The 18,474-nt window shown below is 39.0% G+C and overlaps 1 protein-coding gene across 1 annotated transcript in view; it reads left to right on the forward strand.

Moving 5' to 3' along the window:
• LOC126095360 (1-phosphatidylinositol 4,5-bisphosphate phosphodiesterase-like) overlaps positions 1-18,474 on the forward strand; it is a 419,315-nt gene that overhangs the window by 143,713 nt on the left and 257,128 nt on the right. The window contains exon 10 of the mRNA XM_049910167.1: positions 10,483-10,647. Within this exon, the coding sequence (XP_049766124.1) occupies positions 10,483-10,647 (165 nt within the window). The remainder of the gene's footprint in view (positions 1-10,482; positions 10,648-18,474) is intronic.

Below are 18,474 nucleotides of genomic sequence, written 5' to 3' on the forward strand. Positions count from 1 at the left end.
TTCGTTACAAGGTTCTCTCTTGTTTACCTTAGCTACCATGCATACTGACTCTTTTATAATCTAAAAGGCTTGTCTACATAGACTGCTGATGCAAATTTATCGGTCCAAAACTTTTACCTTAAGGGATCATGGTTCTGGAATGCTGAGACCTGTATTAATATGTACATTCTTATACTGACTTTCTTACAAATATAACCTAATGTGCTCCTTCCAACTCAGGTGTTTATCCAGTACTAATCCCAAAAAATTGTGTTTGTTTGTATGGCTGAACGCCGGCAGAAGTGTAAATTGAGCAACATTTATATTTAGAGTATAATTAAAAAGAAATAATGTTGTCATTGTCTTTTCATCATTTACAAGTAGCTTATTTGCAGTAATAAAGAAATATTAAATGGATAGCTTGCTACTTATCACATAGACGAGACACTAAATGGCAACCAGGCACACTGAAAGAAGACTGTTCGATATTGTCAGCTATTGGGCCAGTCTCATATATCTTCCCACTACCACCTACTCCACTCCCGTCATAGACATCTCCTATCCCATCAAAGTTAGGATTGCCTGTGAAATCAACTATGCGGCCTACCAACTAAGCAGCAACCATTGAGTGGTATTCTACATGGAAATGACCACCAACAAGCTGTCTGTCTGCATTAATGGTCGTTGCCACCCAGCATGATGTGCTTGACATCAGTGACTGCTTCATGATCCATACCATCTTGATTATTCCCATCAACACCAACTTTGCACAGGTGGGAACTGTCCCTGCAATATATCTTCATTCCTGTACCCCATGGTCTCAGCCATTGCTAGTTCCTGTCCTCCATCTGTCCTTGTCCCTTTCCCTGATTCCACTCCAGTTTCTTACACAAAGTCCTATCTCCCCCCCCCCCCCCCAATACAACAATGGACCTGCATAAAACTTCCCCTTCTCTGCTCCTCTACTGTCCTTTAACCCCCACATAGCAGCCAAACATCCTGTCCTCACCACATCCATGCTCACTTCCATAGGCAACACTACAGAATCTTCCCTACCCCTACTACCTTCTCCAGCCAAGATCACTGCTCACCATAGTTGGGCCTCAGCTTCCAGATACAACAATGACCATGTATGAAAATGTGTGTGTTTTGTCTACATCGGAAGAGGAACTTAGTGCAATAGCTAATAATATCGAGCAGTCTTCTTTCAGTATGTCTGTCTTCCACAGAACATCTCCTCTATGTGGTAAATAGCAATCTATCCATTTCATGTTGTATTCCATCATGGATTTTCCATTGTTTTATTTGCAGTAATTTAAGTTCACTTACTACTGCAATTGATTTCACTACTGTTGACAGCAGCTTGCAAATCTCTGCCCCAGCTGATAATGGATGTGTCATCCATACAACTTACATCTTTGCAATTTTGTTGTTAAGTTAAATCATTAACACACAGAAGGAATATAAAATGCTCTAAATACCTTTCTGAGGCATGCCACATTGAAGCATCCTGTAGGTTGATTTGGTCATTACTGACTGTGCATTCTTTTAATGAATTAACTTAACACACTGTTTCCAGGCTTTTAAATAGAAGGCAAATAGTTTTAAGACTACTCCTTATATCTCATACTCTTCTCATTTATGTAATAAACGGTATGATTCATAGTATTAGAAGTGGCAGAACTCACACATAAAAGACTGTTGTGATTGACAAGTTTTCGGAGCCAGTGGTTCCTTCTTGAGGCAGAAGGGTTGAAGGAGAAGGAAGAAGAGTGAAGGAAAAGGACTGGAGAGGTTGATTTTGTTTGAGGGGTTGATTTTGGGAAAGTCGCCCAGAACCACAGGCCAGGGGAGACACCGTAGGGGATGAGAAGGAAAGACTGATTGTTGGGGACTGTATTGGATGAGATTTGAAAACCTGAGAGCTTAAAGGTGGAAGACAGGGTAATGTGCCAGACAGATATTACTACTAAAACTTCATGCATGAGTTAATAAGAGTGAGAAGCTAAGTGCATTATACGTAATAGAGGTGGGAGGAGGCAGTGAAAAATAGATGGGAAAGACCATGAAAGATGTAGGAAACTAAAACAGAGTGAAGCAAAGAGTAGTTACAGTGAAGAAAAGTTGTCATGACTTTGGCACATGTTTCACCACACACTCCATGTGGAGTCTTCCACCAGACACCAGCTTCTCAGAACTCTGCAAGTGGGAACTAGCACTAAAACATGTCCTTGGTTCTTGCCACCCACCTGGCCTTAATTTACGTTTATTTCTTCCATCTCAGCTTTTCTTCACTGTAACTACTCTTTGTTTCACTTTGTTTTAGTTTTCTACATATTTCATTGTCTTTCCCATCTATTTTTCACTGTCCCCTCCCACTTCTATTACGTACAGTGCACTTAGCTTATCACTCTTATTAACTCGTGCTTGATGTTTTAGAAGTAATCTCCGTCTTGCATATGACCCTGTCTTCCCTTCAAGCTCTCAGGTTTTGAAATCTTGCCCAACGCTGTCTCCAACAATAAGTCTTTCCTTCTCATCCCATTCAGTAAGTCTCCCCTGACCAACGGTTCTGGGAGACTTTTCCAAAATCTACCCCTTTTCCCAGACCTCTCCAGTCCTTTTCCTTCACCCTTCTTCCTTCTCCTTCAACCCTTCTGCCTGAAGAAGGAGCCACTGGCTCCAAAAGCTTGCCATTCACAACAGTCTTTTAACTGCGTTTTCTGCCGCCTCTTGGTGAGTAGATTTTTTTATCCATCCAATTAAATAATTTTATCATTAATCGATTGTTTTCATTGTTATACTATTAGAAGCATTATTCATACCCAGGAAGTTGCCTTTTACATTGTTTCTATTACCCAGTTTGTTTAATGTTCATGTGTAAAAGTTGCTATTAGCATTACAGTAGATCTCTCATTCCTAAGGCTAGGCTGTAAATTATAGAATAGATTATATTTGATGAAATGTGCCTCTGTTTGATTCAATATTACATTTTGTAGCAGACGGCCAAGTTCTGTAGTTAACAACTATGACTGTAGGCAATGCACACATGTATGTTCAGCTCTTTCCAAAACATTCTGTGGAGCAAGGTGTTATCACATCAGATATAATTTCTGGGCTATTTGTGTGTCAAAGTTGCCATTTTATCATCAGATCATTTTGTGTTCTGGAACATTAGAAGTCACTAGTTTCCTGCTGAATCTTTTTCACTTGCTTCGGAACATCGGGAGTCACATTTTACACATCCTCAAGTCTCATTTAAAGCCAGTTCTTGAAACTTTAATGCAGTTCTTATAACTGTCCTAATTATCAAATAAAATTACTCCACATCTTTGTACAGAAAAATCAGAAAGTCGCCTGTGATTGGATAGTTAATCGTGTAGTTTTTTGTGTCAGTCATTTTTTCCTTTTTATACACTGGTAGAATCTTAAGGGATTTTCAAGAGGTCAGGAAATTTCCATCGTAGAGGAAGGTATTTATTTAGTGTGTCAGTGACTTAGTAACCCTCTTCTGCATTTCTTTAGCAGCTTATGTGAAATGTCACCCCAGCTACAAGACATATTAGCTCAAATTTTTTAGATGATTGCTAGGATAGCTTTCTCAGTAATGCCTTGGATGAAAAACATTGCCTAGTGTATTATAAAATGAGGTCCCAGTCATATAGTTCAGTTGTGCCAATTGTAATGTAGTTTTGTACAAACTTCTGTCATGCTTCTTCTGGGTCACTTATTATTTCAAGTGCTTTCTTTTCATGTTATGCTGTTTTGTTCGCAATGTTTTGTTTTTTCCCACAGTCTTTGTAGATTATGTTCTGGGCTGTTTTACTAACACAACTGGAGTTCGTTATTTGAAAGGCATATTACCAAATTTTAAGTTTAGTAAAGGTGTGTCTGCAATTTTTCATAAGTTCATACTGTGTTAAAAGTATTGTAATTTAGTTCCTTTGAAGCATATGTAACAATATTTCATGGTCTTTTTCAGTTCAGTGATTTCAGGAGGGAACTTCTCAGCACTATTATTTAGAGCTTAATTTAGTTCTTTTATTGTAGGACATATTTAAAGTTTTATTGAATAGCTTATAAAACATCTCCCATTTCTCATTCAGAACAGTTGTTGTGTCTGCATTACATACACTAATCTCTATAGTAAGCATTCTGTGCTCAGATATGTGGTTTTCTAAAGTTATTAGGTGTGCTGCCTCCTTTCATATCTTTGTGGGAACATGATCAATGCATGTCTGCACATCTGTATAAATTCTTGTTGGTGCTGAGCTGCAATACTCTCATAACTCAACATAATACAAATACTTAATGCTATTATTTAATGATTCTATGTCACTGTCTCCAACAAACAACACAACACATGGTGTTCTCATTTTTTAAGGAAAAAAAAAACCTTATAGTCTCCAGTAAGTCCTCTAGACAAGTGTTTCTTGACTGCCATGTTGCGACACATTAGTATGTCGTTATTACATGGCAGGTGCATCACAAGATTTTTAATGTCTTAATATCTGACAAAATAATTTTTAAAGCCTTAATGTCATATAAAACATCTATAATAAAAAAATTATCACCAAATCATTTCCTGGAGTAGCCCAATTTGCAAGAAATGCCTTACATTCCTATTCAAGAGTCTTATGAAATAAGTCTGTAAAACACAACTCATAGTCGTTCCAAAAAAAAAAAAAAAAAAAAAATATTGTTTGTGTTCGATTTTTTGCATCTAGGGAAAAAACCAAACATAGGGGTGTCACAAAAGTTTGAAATATAGTTTTGTGTGCACCAAAGGAAAACAAGGTTGAGAGATGCGGCTCTAGACAATTAAAAAATTCATTAATGTTGCTTCCATGTGAGCTATACAGGGTTGATATAATCTGGCTGTTTTTCTGTAGTTTTAAATTTATTTCTGCCTCAGGTACCACTTTGGTACTCAGATCATCAACACATTTGATATTTTCACATGCTGTATCATTTCTGTTATAAATACCTAAACTACCACCTTTGTGTGCCTTCCTACAGAACAATCTATAGATTAGATTAGATTTACTTTCATTCCAATTGATCTGTAGTGAGGAGGTCCTCCAGGATGTGGAACATGTCAGAAAAACAACAATACACGACAAATATTTACAACTAAAACAAGTAAGCTAATGTACCATTCCACAGGTCCCAAGTGGAATGATCGTCATTTTTTAATGAACACTTAGAGTCATTTTACAAATACTAATGCACTGAATTTAAAATAAAAAAGTTTTTATTTATTTATATGGTAATAAACATTTAATACAACTACTGTAATACTTATTTACAATGAACACATTACTGCACTGAAATGGTGCAGAAGTTAGATTATACTTACACACACACACACACACACACACACACACATTTTCAGTGAACACATTACTGCACTGAAATTGTGCAGAAGTTATGTTGTACTTATATACAAATCAGTTGGTTTTACTAAGAAATTCATCAATGGAGTAGAAGGAGTTGGCCACCAATAAATCCTTTAGGCTTCTCTTAAACTGAATTTCATTGGTTGTTAAGCTTTTTATGGCTGCTGGCAAGTTATTGAAAATGTGTGTTCCTGAATAATGCACACCTTTTTGTACAAGACTAAGTGACTTTAAATCCTTGTGAAGATTGTTCTTATTTCTAGTATTGATTCCATGAATTGAGCTGTTGGTTTGAAAAAGTGATATATTTTTAATGACAAATTTCATTAAGGAATAAATATATTGGGAAGCAGTAGTTAGTATCCCTAGTTCCCTAAACAGGTTTCTGCAGGATGTTCTTGAGTTCACACCACATATAACTCTTACTGCACGTTTTTGTGCCCGGAAAACTTTAGCTTGGCTTGATGAATTACCCCAAAAAATAATCCCATATGACATTATGGAATGAAAGTAAGCATAGCATGCCAGCTTTTTCATTTTTATATCCCCTATGTCTGACAAAATTCGCATTGCAAACAGAGATTTGTTAAGGCGCTTCAGCAGTTCTGTGGTGTGCTCCTCCCAGTTGAATTTATTATCAAGCTGTAATCCCAAGAATTTAACACTGTCCACTTCTTCTATCTTCTTGTCATCATATGTTAGACATATACTCTTGGGACACCCCTTACAAGTTCTGAACTGCATGTAGTGTGTTTTTTTCAAAGTTTAGTGACAAGGAATTGGCTAGGAACCAGTGATTAATGTCCACAAATATTTTATTGCCTGATCTTTCTAAGACTGCACTTGATTTGCTATTAATTGCAATGTTTGTATCATCGGCAAAGAAAACAAACTTGGCATCTGGTAATGTTACTGATGAAAGGTCATTGATATACACAAGAAAAAGTAAGGGCCCCAAAATGGAACCTTGTGGGACCCCACATGTAATTAGTTCCCAGTTGGATGATGCCTGATGGCTTGATACATGTCTCTTTCCTAATAACACCCTTTGTTTCCTGCCACAGATATAAAATTTGAACCATTTTGCAGCATTTCCCATTACACTATAATATTCTAGTTTACTTAAAAGGATATTGTGATTTACACAGTCAAATGCCTTTTACAGATCACAAAATATACCAGTTGCCTGCAATTTTTTGTCTAATGAATTAAGCACATTTTCACTGTAAGTGTAGATAGCCTTCTCAATATCAGAACCTTTTAGAAATCCAAACTGTGACTTTGACAGTATGTTATTTGAGATAAGATGGTTATAAAGATGACTGTACATTACTTTTTTGAAAATTTTCGAGAATGCTGGCAACAGTGAAATTGGACGGAAATTTGATGCTATTTCTTTATCTCCCTTCTTAAACAGTGGCTTCACTTCAGCATATTTCGGCCACTCAGGAAATATTCCACTGATAAACGACTGGTTACACAGATAGCTTAATATGTTACTTAGCTCAGAATCACATTCTTTAATTAACTTTGTTGATATTTCATCATACCCACTAGATGTTTTTGATTTTAAAGATTTTATGACGGACATTATTTCTGTTGGGGTAGTGAAGGTCAAATTCATATTATGGAAGTTACTTGATATGTCTGGTCTAAGGTAATCCATAGCAGCATCTACCGAACCTGACAACCCCATCTTTTCAGTAACAGTTATAAAATGTTTGTTAAAAAGTTCTGCAACACTATACACATCTGTCACCAATGTATCATTTACTCTTAATGCTATTTCTTCCTTTTCGTGTCTGGCTCTATCGGTCTCCTCCTTCACTATATCCCATATTGTCTTTATTTTGCTATCTGATATGACTATCTTTTCCTTGTAATATATTTGCTTTGACATCTGTATTACAGTCTTTAATGTTTTGCAGTATTTCTTATAATGTGCTATAGCATCAACATTGGAAATGTTTCGGATTGACAGATACAGTTTTCTTTTTGTTTTACAAGATACCCCTATTCCTCGAGTAATCCATGGCTTCTTTGTAGACTTTGCTCTAACCTTGGTAAGTTTTGGGGGAAAGCAGTGTTCGAATAAGGTAAGTTCTTTATTAGCAAAAATGTTATATTTTTCATTCATGCCATGAGCACTGTAAACATCAGTCCAGTGAATGTCTCTGAGGAGTGTCCTAAAATAATCAATTTTTGGCTTACTGATTACCCTCTTGAGCCTAGATTTAACAGATTTTATATCCTGTTCAGTATTAACATTTAACAGAAGGAACTGCATGTCATGGTCTGAGAGGCCATTGACTATTGGTTTTGTAATATAATTTTGTCCATTGGACTTTTCTATAAAAATTTTATCAATGGCTGTTTGTGAGCAAGTAGCTATCCTAGTGGGGAACTTTACAGTGGGAATTAAGTTGAATGATAGTGTTACTAACTCAAATAAGTTCTTACTGGGAGAGTCTTTAAGGAAATCTACATTTAAATCACCAGCAACCACTATTTCTTTGTTTTTGGTTGTTAAATGGGCCAGTACAGCTTCAAGTGGTTTGCAAACAGATTAAAGTTACCTGTAGGTGCTCGATATACACTTAATATTATGAAAGATTTTTTGTGAAATTCTAATTCTGTTGCACATGCTTCCATATGCTGTTCTAGGCAAAATTTATGAATGTCTATGTTCTTAAATTTATGACAGTTCCTGATGAATGTGGCAACTCCTCCTTTCTCCATTTCTGATCTACAAAAGTGAGATGCTAACCTAAACCCTGTAACACTTAAAAGTTCTATACCAGTGGTCACATGATGTTCAGAGAAGCAGATTATGTCAGCTGGGTTTGAAGACTCTAATTCATCTATGCAGATAGTTAATTCATTAATTTTATTTCTCAGTCCTCGAATATTTTGATGCAATACAATAAAGATAGCTGACATTTCACATTGACTGAGTTAAAATTGGGTGGAGTTAAAATATTTGCTGACAGTTCAAAAATTCTTAACCAATGGCTGTTTATGCTGATATAATAAGCTGGAATTATGTTTTTTGATTTCTTTCTCAAACTGAAGGTTTGTCTCAGTTCTAACCTCTCTTAAAATTTGCTTTCTTTCTGTCCTCCCTACCCTAAAAAAGGGTCTTTTCTGAATCCTATAACCACTGGTATTTTACCACTCATGACAGTGCCTCCCCCCTTTAACTTTCCTGCTATTTCCCCAGCCAACTTACCCTTCCCCTTCCTGTTGAGGTGAAGGCCATGCCTAGTATAATCCCACCTACTGAGAGAATCAACATGAACCACACCAATGTGTGACCCCGCACCCGACATGAGCAGCCGTTCCAGCTCCAAATTAACTCTCTTGACAGAAGAGTTCAAATGAGGTCGGTCATGGCGCCCAAGAACAGATACAAACTCAACACTTGGATGCTTCGATGCTGATGCAATCTTCGCCAGGTCACACTCTATACTGTACCCAGGATCTCTGTCAATACTGTTACCTGCCCCACCCACTATAACCACGGTGTCTTCCTTAGTGAAATCTTTGCAAAGTGATCCTAAATCCTCTGTCACCTGCTCCAGACCAGCACTAGGTTTAAAAAAATTGGTGAGCTGGTATTCTGATCCTAGTTCATCCTGCAAAAGTTGGCCAACACCTCTTCCATGGGAACTACCTAACAACAACACTTTCTTTCTCTTTACTGATTTCCCTACATTCTTACTTTTCAATTTGTTGCTGAAAGTTTGTTGTGACCTGTCTACACCTGCAACTGCTTGAGGCTCACCAGCTTCTAACTGAAGCAACAGGTCAAATCTATTTTCCACATTCACCATGCCTGTTGCCACTTCCCACCTCTCTTTACCCTTCTCCCTCCTTAACCTGTCAAGATCTCCCCTGGCCTTGTCTAACTCAGCCTGAAGGGTGGCAATTTTCCCCTCCTGTTTTAGTATCTTCCTATCTCTACTACAAATCCTACAAAACCACTGATGAGTCTCATTTACTTCCCCTATTCCCACGCCACTACAGTCCTCCACATGGAAAAAACTACAGCACCCATCACACCAAAGCCCCGACCTAACAATTCTACGGCAAGTCAAGCACTTTTCACTCATGATAAACGTAATAGTTTATTAAGAATAAGTCAGTTAAATTACAGATAAACACGAAAATATGGTTACACAAATTTGGCCTATACGCAACTGTGTGTAAACAAAAACAAAAGTGCAAAGTTTCTGAAACAACAACTTAAACTTTACGCTACTTTCCGGAAATGCTAGTTAAATAATGAAGAGGTACGCTAAGTTAAATTGCTGGAGAGAGCAAGGAACAACTAAACGAATTTCTATAGATTTGCTGCAGCAGAACGTAAACAGAAAATACGACTGTACGGTCTTTTCGCATTTTCTGCTATATTACGTAAAGAAAAATGAAACCTTTAATGGTACACTTAAACGGCACACTAATACACCTATTTACCACGTAATCAGTACTAATCTATATGTTTTATAATCTAAAATGACTTATCTTTACGAGAACACCAAAACTCGAGCTAGTCGCCTGGCTGCAAGGCTGCCAACATTCCTGCAGGGCTGCCAACATCTGTCTATAAAGAAAAGTGGTTTAGTTTAATTTAGAAACATTCCTAAATGCTCTTCTTTATTTGTTACATACTGGACTTTCAGTTAAGTTATTTTAACTTTGCATCCTAAGGTAGCAGAATCACCTCTAGGGATTAATTTTCTGTGCTTTACTCGAAAAAAACTATACCCATTGCCTGTGTGATGGGGAATTTTGCTTCAGTCATATTTTACTGTGATAATTCCACTTTTTCTGTCACACAGAATACTTTTGCAATCATAATTTAGGTGCATTCCGTGTTTGAGATGTAAGTGTCTGCCCAATTTACCTATATCCACTATTCTACATGTTCCAGACGAAGTCACATCTATTTCATTTTCATGTTAATTTTTTATCTCTCCATATTGACCCAGGAATTGTATGTTAGGTCATACCAATGAGGTACCATTGTATTTACTTTTAAGAATTTTTGCAGATTTGTTAACTAATTTTATGATGTGTGAACTGGAAGTGATTTTTTTGACAGGATGTCATACATGCAATACGGGACACTGCGTTTGTGACATCAGAGTACCCCGTCATCCTGTCTCTTGGGAACTACTGCAGCAAGGCTCAACAGTACAAACTGGCCAGATACTGCAATGACATCCTGGGTGATCTGCTGCTCAAGGAACCACTCCCAGATTTTCCGGTGAGGCCTTCCCCAAGTATTATACTAGTAAAACTAGAAATAATTACCTTTGCTTATGAGAACACAATCACTTCCACTATAAAAACACAAATGAAGGACAGGCAGTGACAGGTTCACAAAAATTTTTGAGTGTTTTTCTAAAAAGATGTCATCAAATAGACTGAACAGAATATTGCAATTTTGTATGAAGTAGTATTTATTTATTTATCTTTTTATCCAGGGACCATGTAACAATAATGTAGGATTTGTCATTGCAATCCAATGACAATAAATAGCTCCAAAATATGCATACACGTAGAATATATAAGAATATTTTCATGAGGATAGGACACGTGGGCTTTATTGAAGGAACTATCCTGGAATTTGCCTGAAATGAATCGAGAAAATCATGGAAAACTTAAACCACAATGGCCTGACAGTAAAAAAGCTCCACCCTTCCAAGTATGAGGTCAGTGTCTTTGACAACTGCACATCCTAATTTCGTGGGTGGAATATAAAAAAGTAGGTTTGAACTGTATCTTTGTATCTCTCTTCACTGTCACTGCATTTGTGCTAGCTGAATACCTGATTAAATGTCATTTGAGAACCACTAAAGCTAGGCTAATGATACCTACTGGTGAATCCAAGACCACGGATGTACTATTATGTCCCTTGCATTCCCTTTCATCTTATCAGAAAACTGACTCCAGGCTTCTAAACATGCTGCTATGCCCCATACTTGTCTCCATGTCCTCCCTTCAGTCCATCGGGAAGAGTGAGTCAGCATTGCTCTCACAATAAATGACATGTTGAACTCAGAAGAATGATAAAACATTAGTATTAAGCATTATAGATTTTGACACATTGTAATATGACAGGGTGTTGTAGTTGTTCTCTACTCTGAATCCCCAAAGTTATCTTTAATTTTGTAGTGTGAAGTGTGTTTAGTTGCTGGTGTATTTTACTATAGTTTTTACATCTTTGGGAATTTATTATGCGATTTTATTCTTCCTTTCTTTTGTTTCCTTGGCACTTATCCCTTGTAGTACAGGGTTATTGTTACTTAACTTTGTGGTAGGATTCCATGCCATTTATGATACCACAGTCATCAAGGTAACCTAAGGGAGGGTAGTCATGTGCAAATTCTGTCTGTTCATGCAAATTTTTGTTCTAAGTATTATCATATTTTAACTGCATGTGTATTCTCTGAAGTGTAATTTGGGCACCAGCCCAGCATTTATCAGCACTGGTGTGTATGACTTCATACACAATGGTAAGGAGGTTTGGGCCACAGAGTTGTGTGGCAACTGTTGCCATAGGAGAGTTGGAGAGGAACAGAAATAATTAGTGAAAAAGTCAACACAACAAACAGAATATTTACTTAACTTGTATTTCTCCAAGTGAAAAAAAGACTCAATACAAATAATGCAGCAAGATACAGAATGTCCAGCTATCACAATGTCAACAGGCTCCCTGAAGTAAGCACAAACAAATGAAGTCAGAGCCGTGACTAGGTAGCATCCACGTTGCGTCACACGGCGAAGTGACGTGGGCTGAGTGGCTGCTACCGGCCATCCTGTATCACAGCTGCAAAGGGTGCTTGTAGTCCAGAGTAATGAGAGGTGTGCCTCAGTGGGCGTGCACCATTGGGTTCACCACAGATCTTGCACGATCACTATCAGAATCTAAGGTAAACAGTGGCGGCGGTGGGCAGGAGCTGGATGCAGCGAGTGCTGCTGCAACCAGGCATGCATGGAATATGAAGCCACAAAACCTGCAGCAGGATCACACAATTCACAAGGAGAGGCTTGATTTTGGTGGTATCACAGCAATCCTCTGGGCATGCAGGAGAAACATAGAATGTGGAATACGTCGTACAATGGTGCCTCCTCCCAGCACCTCCGTCTGCCATACAATCTGTAAAATACCGAATTGTTAGTGTTACTTTGCCTGCCTGGGCAGAGTGGGCATCACCCACCATGGTGGGTGCAGCAACTGAAGCAATGTAAGGTGGTGCCAACCATGTAATAACTCCGCCGGAGATGGTCTGTCGCATTCCTGGGAGCAGTAGGAAGACAAGAATTGCAACAAAGCTTGATCCTGTGTGTGGGAGGCATGAAGTTTGTGCATCCGTTGCTTAAATGTTTGTACAAAGTGTTCAGCTTTGTCATTGGATTGCATATGGAGTGGTGCACTCATGATGTGGTCAATGCTAGAGGACTGCAAACTGTTCAAACTCGGCAGCAACAAACTGAGGGCCATTGTTAGTCACAATCACTTCAGGCAATCCCTCAAGGCAAAAAATTAATGAAAAGGTCTGGATGGTGGAACTAGCTGCAGTAGAGTGCATAGGAACAAAAAAAGGAAATTTGGCTGAAAGCTTCAATGAAGATGAGCCAATGAGTATCCCATTAAGGACCCACAAAATCCAAGTGCAAACATTGCCAAGGTGCTTGAGGCTTGGGCCACTCAAAGAACTGCTGAGATGGGGATAACAAATTGAGATGGGGATAACAAATTCAGCACAGGATTGGCACTGAAAAGTTGACTCTTCAGTTTATGCATATAGACTGTGCCAAGTGCAGTGGCATTGCTCTAATTGCTTGGTGCAAACGACACCCCAGTGACTTTGGTGAAGCAAATGAAGCTTGTCAGGCTGGAAAATCTGAGTAACCACTACACATGAGTGGTCATTATCGGTGTGAAGTGAAATGATGCCTTAATGAAATACAAGGATGTGTTGATACACAAAATATTGGTAAACTTCAGAACTGGGAATCTGCCTGGTTGAACACGGTTAACCAGTGTGGATATGGTGCAACAGAATTTTCAAATCAGGATCCGCTGCTCGGACCTGGGCAATTTTTCTGTGAATAAGTGAAAAGCTATGCAGAATGTCTGTGTTTTTTGCATTAATTGTAGCAATGAGGAGCAGAGGTCTCGTCAGATGTGGAATCAGGGCCAGCAAGGAGGTGAGAAAGAGCATCTACTTTGGCATGCTTAGAAGCATGTCAGTACACAGTCTCATATTGGTAACTTAACAAAAGAAGAGCCCACTGTTGCAGCTTATGTGCTGTGTGAGTTGAGACTGACTGAGAAGGGCTAAATGAAGACTGCAGAGGTTTATGATCAGTCACCAATTAAAATCTTGTGCCAAAAAAGATACTGAAGAAACTTAGTGACACAATAGGTGCTCATGATATCCTCATTTTCAATTTGTGAATAATTGCATTGAGCTTTGTTCGATAACTTTGCAACAAAGGCAGTAAGCCTGTCAACAGAATCAAATTCATGCAACAAAACTGCATCAATGCTGTAAGAGGTAGCATCCACAACCAAGACAGCATGTTTGGCTTGATCAAAATGAACAAGTTATTGATCACTAAGCAAAGCATCTTTCAACATCTAGAAAGTGGACTGACACTCTTACGACCACATGAAAGAAACATTCTTTGTGCACAGGTGATGCAAGGGAGCCATGATTTGTGTGGTGTTAGGAATAAATCAGATGTAATAAATGAGCTTCCCTAACACAAGATGATGGATAGCAAGCAGATGTGATTGCAATGGGTGAGCGCCCAGGCTGTTAATGATGTGTCCTTAACACTTAAATTCTATCTGAAAAACACACATTTGTCTCTGTTACATTTGAGGCCAGTCACAGATGATGACACATGAAATGTGAAGATTGCTCATGTGTTCTTCAGGAGTGTGACTCAAGATGACAATGTCATCTAAATAATTCAAGCTAAAAGGAACTTTTGCAGCCAGCTGCATCAGAAAGTGCTGAAAAATGGTAGGTGCAGATGCATTGTCAAATGCCAATCTCAAAAATTTGAAGAGACCCAGATGAATGTTAATGACAAAGACTTGTTCTGACTGCTCATCCAGAGGGATTTGCAAGTAAGCATCACATAAATCAGTTCTGGAAAAATAATGACTGGCCCCAATTTATCCATCAATTTTTCTGGGTTTGACAAGGGATAACTGTCAATGACTGTTTGAGGATTCACAGTTTTCTTACAATCAATCCACAACCGGAATCTGCCAGATGGCTTCTTTAGAATAACAAGAGCAGACACCCACTGAGCCGGCCGGAGTGGCCGAGCGGTTCTAGGCGCTACAGTCTGGAACCGCGCGACCGCTACGGTCGCAGGTTCGAATCCTGCCTTGGGCATGGATGTGTGTGATGTTCTTAGGTTAGTTAGGTTTAGGTAGTTCTAAGTTCTAGGGGACTAATGACCTTAGAAGTTAAGTCCCATAGTGCTCAGAGCCATTTTAACACCCACTGACTGGCAGTAACAGATTGTCTGAATGCACTTTCTAGTTAAGCAGTAAGTACCTGAGCCACCTATTCTCAAAGAGCTCTAACGAAACATTGCTGTGCATTGTCATTCATTGTGACATGGCCAGAAAATTATGGGCTTTGCCTAAACCCTTAGAAAACAAATCCTGAAATTCTGCACATTTAAACATTGACCTGATTGCTTAACCCAAACAAATCAAAAGAGTTCAGACCAATAATATTAGCACTGTCTAGGAAAGAAAACACTGTAAATGTTACTGTCTTCATCAAATTTTGGAAAGTTGCAGAAAGGCTACAAGTGTCTAAGACAGGAATGGCATGGCTGTTATACACTGTCAGCATATGTCGCACTGCGTACAACTTAGGTTTGCCAAGCAATTCATTAGTGCCACGATTGTGAAATGTCACTGAAGCTCCAGTGTGAAGTTGCAAGTGGACTGATTGTGCAGCTGTAGTAAGAGAGACTAGTTTCATTATACAAGGGGCAAGGTCAGCGAGCATGTGCCATATTACAGCGAGGGTACAGCTTCACACCTTGTGCTGCAGGATGCGACACATGTTGACTTGAGCACTGTAGCTGTGGTCGGCCGGGTTGCTGTTCATGAGCTGGCTGCAAGACCTGTTTGTCATGGCTATCTACAGACAGAGAGGTGCTACCTCAAAACTGTCTGCAGCACTTTCACAGGAATCTTGATAATTCAGAATGTGCAGAACCTATTGCAAAGAAGGGTCTGGGTATTTATGAATCTGTTGTCAAATTTGAGAATCAGCTGCATTGTGTGTAATTGCACCCCAAATCGTTGCATAACTGAAGTATTTGCCACAGTCACATTTGAATCTACACTGTCTAACAAGGCCTTGCAGTTTGGTCACACACTGCCAGTATGTCTGTCCTTGTTTACACAATCTAAAGAATTTGCAACAGGCAACCACCACCTATACTCTGTCTTCATAATACATTGTAAGCCCTTGCAATAGGTCATCAGATCATACCAGTTCAGAGCAGGACTTGGGAAATAACTTGGCACACAGCCTATAAATAGTCAGTCCCTCCATGGCTAAGAAATAAGAATGTGCATCAGTATCTTGTATGTGATACGCTGCAATGTGTTCGTTGAACTGTGCAAGGTATTCTATCCTGTCTTTCTTCACCTTGTCAAACTCACGAAATGGCAGCACATACACAGGCAGTTGAGGCGGTTGTGCTGCTGTTGGTTCTGGTGTCTTGTGTGAAGTCATCTGCATTGTCATGAAGTGATTCATCACTTCAAGCAGTTGTGCCACTTGTTGAATCTGAAACTGAATAAAGTGGCTGCAGGCAGTGCAGCAGGCGATTGTGGCTGTGCAGCTGTAGTAACAACCAACTTGCGAAGGCAAACAGCAAAAAGTAAAAATAACACAGAGAGAGCAGAAAGGGGTACAAAACGACAACCGTGAAACCTAGAACATAAAGAATACAAGCAAGGGAAACATTGGATACCCAAAACGAAGCAGTTGAAAGATATGACAGAACCGGGAAAAGTCAACAGGATGATTGGCACACATAGGGACTGCCACCATTCACCATCATTTGTTGTGTGCGACTGTGTACACAGTGGCAGTGAGAGGTGGGCTACAGAGTCGCGTGGCAACTGTCTTAGGGAAGCTGGATGGGAGCAGAAATGATTAATAAACAAATTAATACAACAAACAGAAGATTTACATGACTTTTATTTCCCCAAGTGAATGAAGACTAATTACAAATAATGCAGCAAGAAACAGAGTCCGGCTATCGCAATGTCAACAGTGATGAGACTCCCTGTTGTAAGTACAAATCAATTGAGTTGGAGTCACGACTGGGTAGCGTCTGAGTAGCATCAGGTGGAAAAGTGGCTCCAAACAGAGGTCGGCTGAGCGGTTGCCACCAGCAGTCCTGTATCGTGGCAAAAGAGGGTGCTTGTAGTCCAGAGCCCTTGGAGTTGTGGCTCAGTGGGCATGCACTGGCTCAGTGGGCATGCACCATTGGGTACCGTATTTACTCGAATCCAAGCCACACTCGAATCTAAGCCGCACCTGAAAATGAGACTCGAAATCAAGGAAAAAAATTTTCCTGTATCTAAGCCGCACCTGAAATTTGAGACTCAAAATTCAAGAGGAGAGAAAAGTTTTTGGCCGCACCTCCAAATCGAAACAAAGTTGGTCCATTGTAATATGAGACACAATTTAGGTCGAATGAATGACGATACAGCTATAGTAGTTTGGTTCGAGTCGTAAGCTTAGCGGTTAAGCTTTACCAGGTAGCCATTGCTATGTGTCAATCACTCCGTCCGTATTTATATGGGTGCCCTTCCTTTTTCACGTGCTTCATCTGGTTTGAATTGATAATTGATAGCTCTATTTTTTTTTTTTTATTAGTGCCGTTCTCTTTGTTATAGGTGTTTACATCACTCTAAGCTGAAAATGCAGTACTGTACTGTGTCATGCATTGTTTGTCGCATTCTGATAATGAGCGTTTACAACCTGTCGAGCTCGCAGCATGGCTTGCTTTTCTGCACGCTACTGCCGCTCATTAGCGAAACAATGGCAAGCGACTGCTATTTGTTGTTACTTACACTGCTGCTTTCTTTGATAATGATCAACAAGAACTAAATAATAGATTGTGTATGATAGAAGATGTTCTGAACAAGAGTCTAGCGAAAATTTTTCTCCGTTTGAAAATCTTTGCAGGTGCCTCTTTAGTACATTACATTCTGCACAGAAATTAGAGTCATCTTAGATTTAAAAATCTAGTCAATTCCCGTGCTTCATTTCTGACTGTTTCACTATTAGGCATAAGAATAATACAAATATAAACATGACATGATATGTATATTCTTCCATGTTTGCTGTTGTCCCACTCTAGTTTCATAGTTTATTAGGCAGACAGGATTTAAATGAGATAGCAGCACACATGAAAGAATACATGGCAAAATGTTTATATTCGTATTATTCTTATGGTGAAGAAAATATGCATGTGATTCACAATTCATAAAAGTTCCTATTACCAACCATCTCTTCTCACAGGTAGGAAAAAATTCAGAACGTAGAGTTGGCCATATTGACAAACATCCCAAACAGCTCTGCCAGCCAGATTTTGTTAGTACATTGAAATGCTGCTACGTTCGAAGATGAACAGTACGGAATTTGTATTTACTTCGTTGGATAATGTATGAAAATGCAGTGATCGAAACTCGGGGCGGAACAAAAAAAGCTCGTCTTCCACCTTTTTCTTTAAATTTATTTACTGACGCAGAGGTTTTGGCATCAGTATCTATCTTTGTGCCTGCAAAGCATGCCTGTGTAGCGCTACATATATTTGATGGCAGAAGTTAGTTGTGGCGGCACCTACCAACATTTTTCAGAACTTCCACTTACTTCACACTCGATTCTAAGCCACAGGCAGTTTTTAGGATTACAAAAGCAGAAAAAAAGTGCGGCTTAGATTCGAGTAAATACGGTACGCCAGATCCCACATGACTGCTATCGGCATCTAACGGGAATGTGCAATTATGTTACCAGCTGTC

Source organism: Schistocerca cancellata, chromosome 8 (genome assembly GCF_023864275.1).
Source record: "Schistocerca cancellata isolate TAMUIC-IGC-003103 chromosome 8, iqSchCanc2.1, whole genome shotgun sequence".
NCBI classification, from domain to species: domain Eukaryota; kingdom Metazoa; phylum Arthropoda; class Insecta; order Orthoptera; family Acrididae; genus Schistocerca; species Schistocerca cancellata.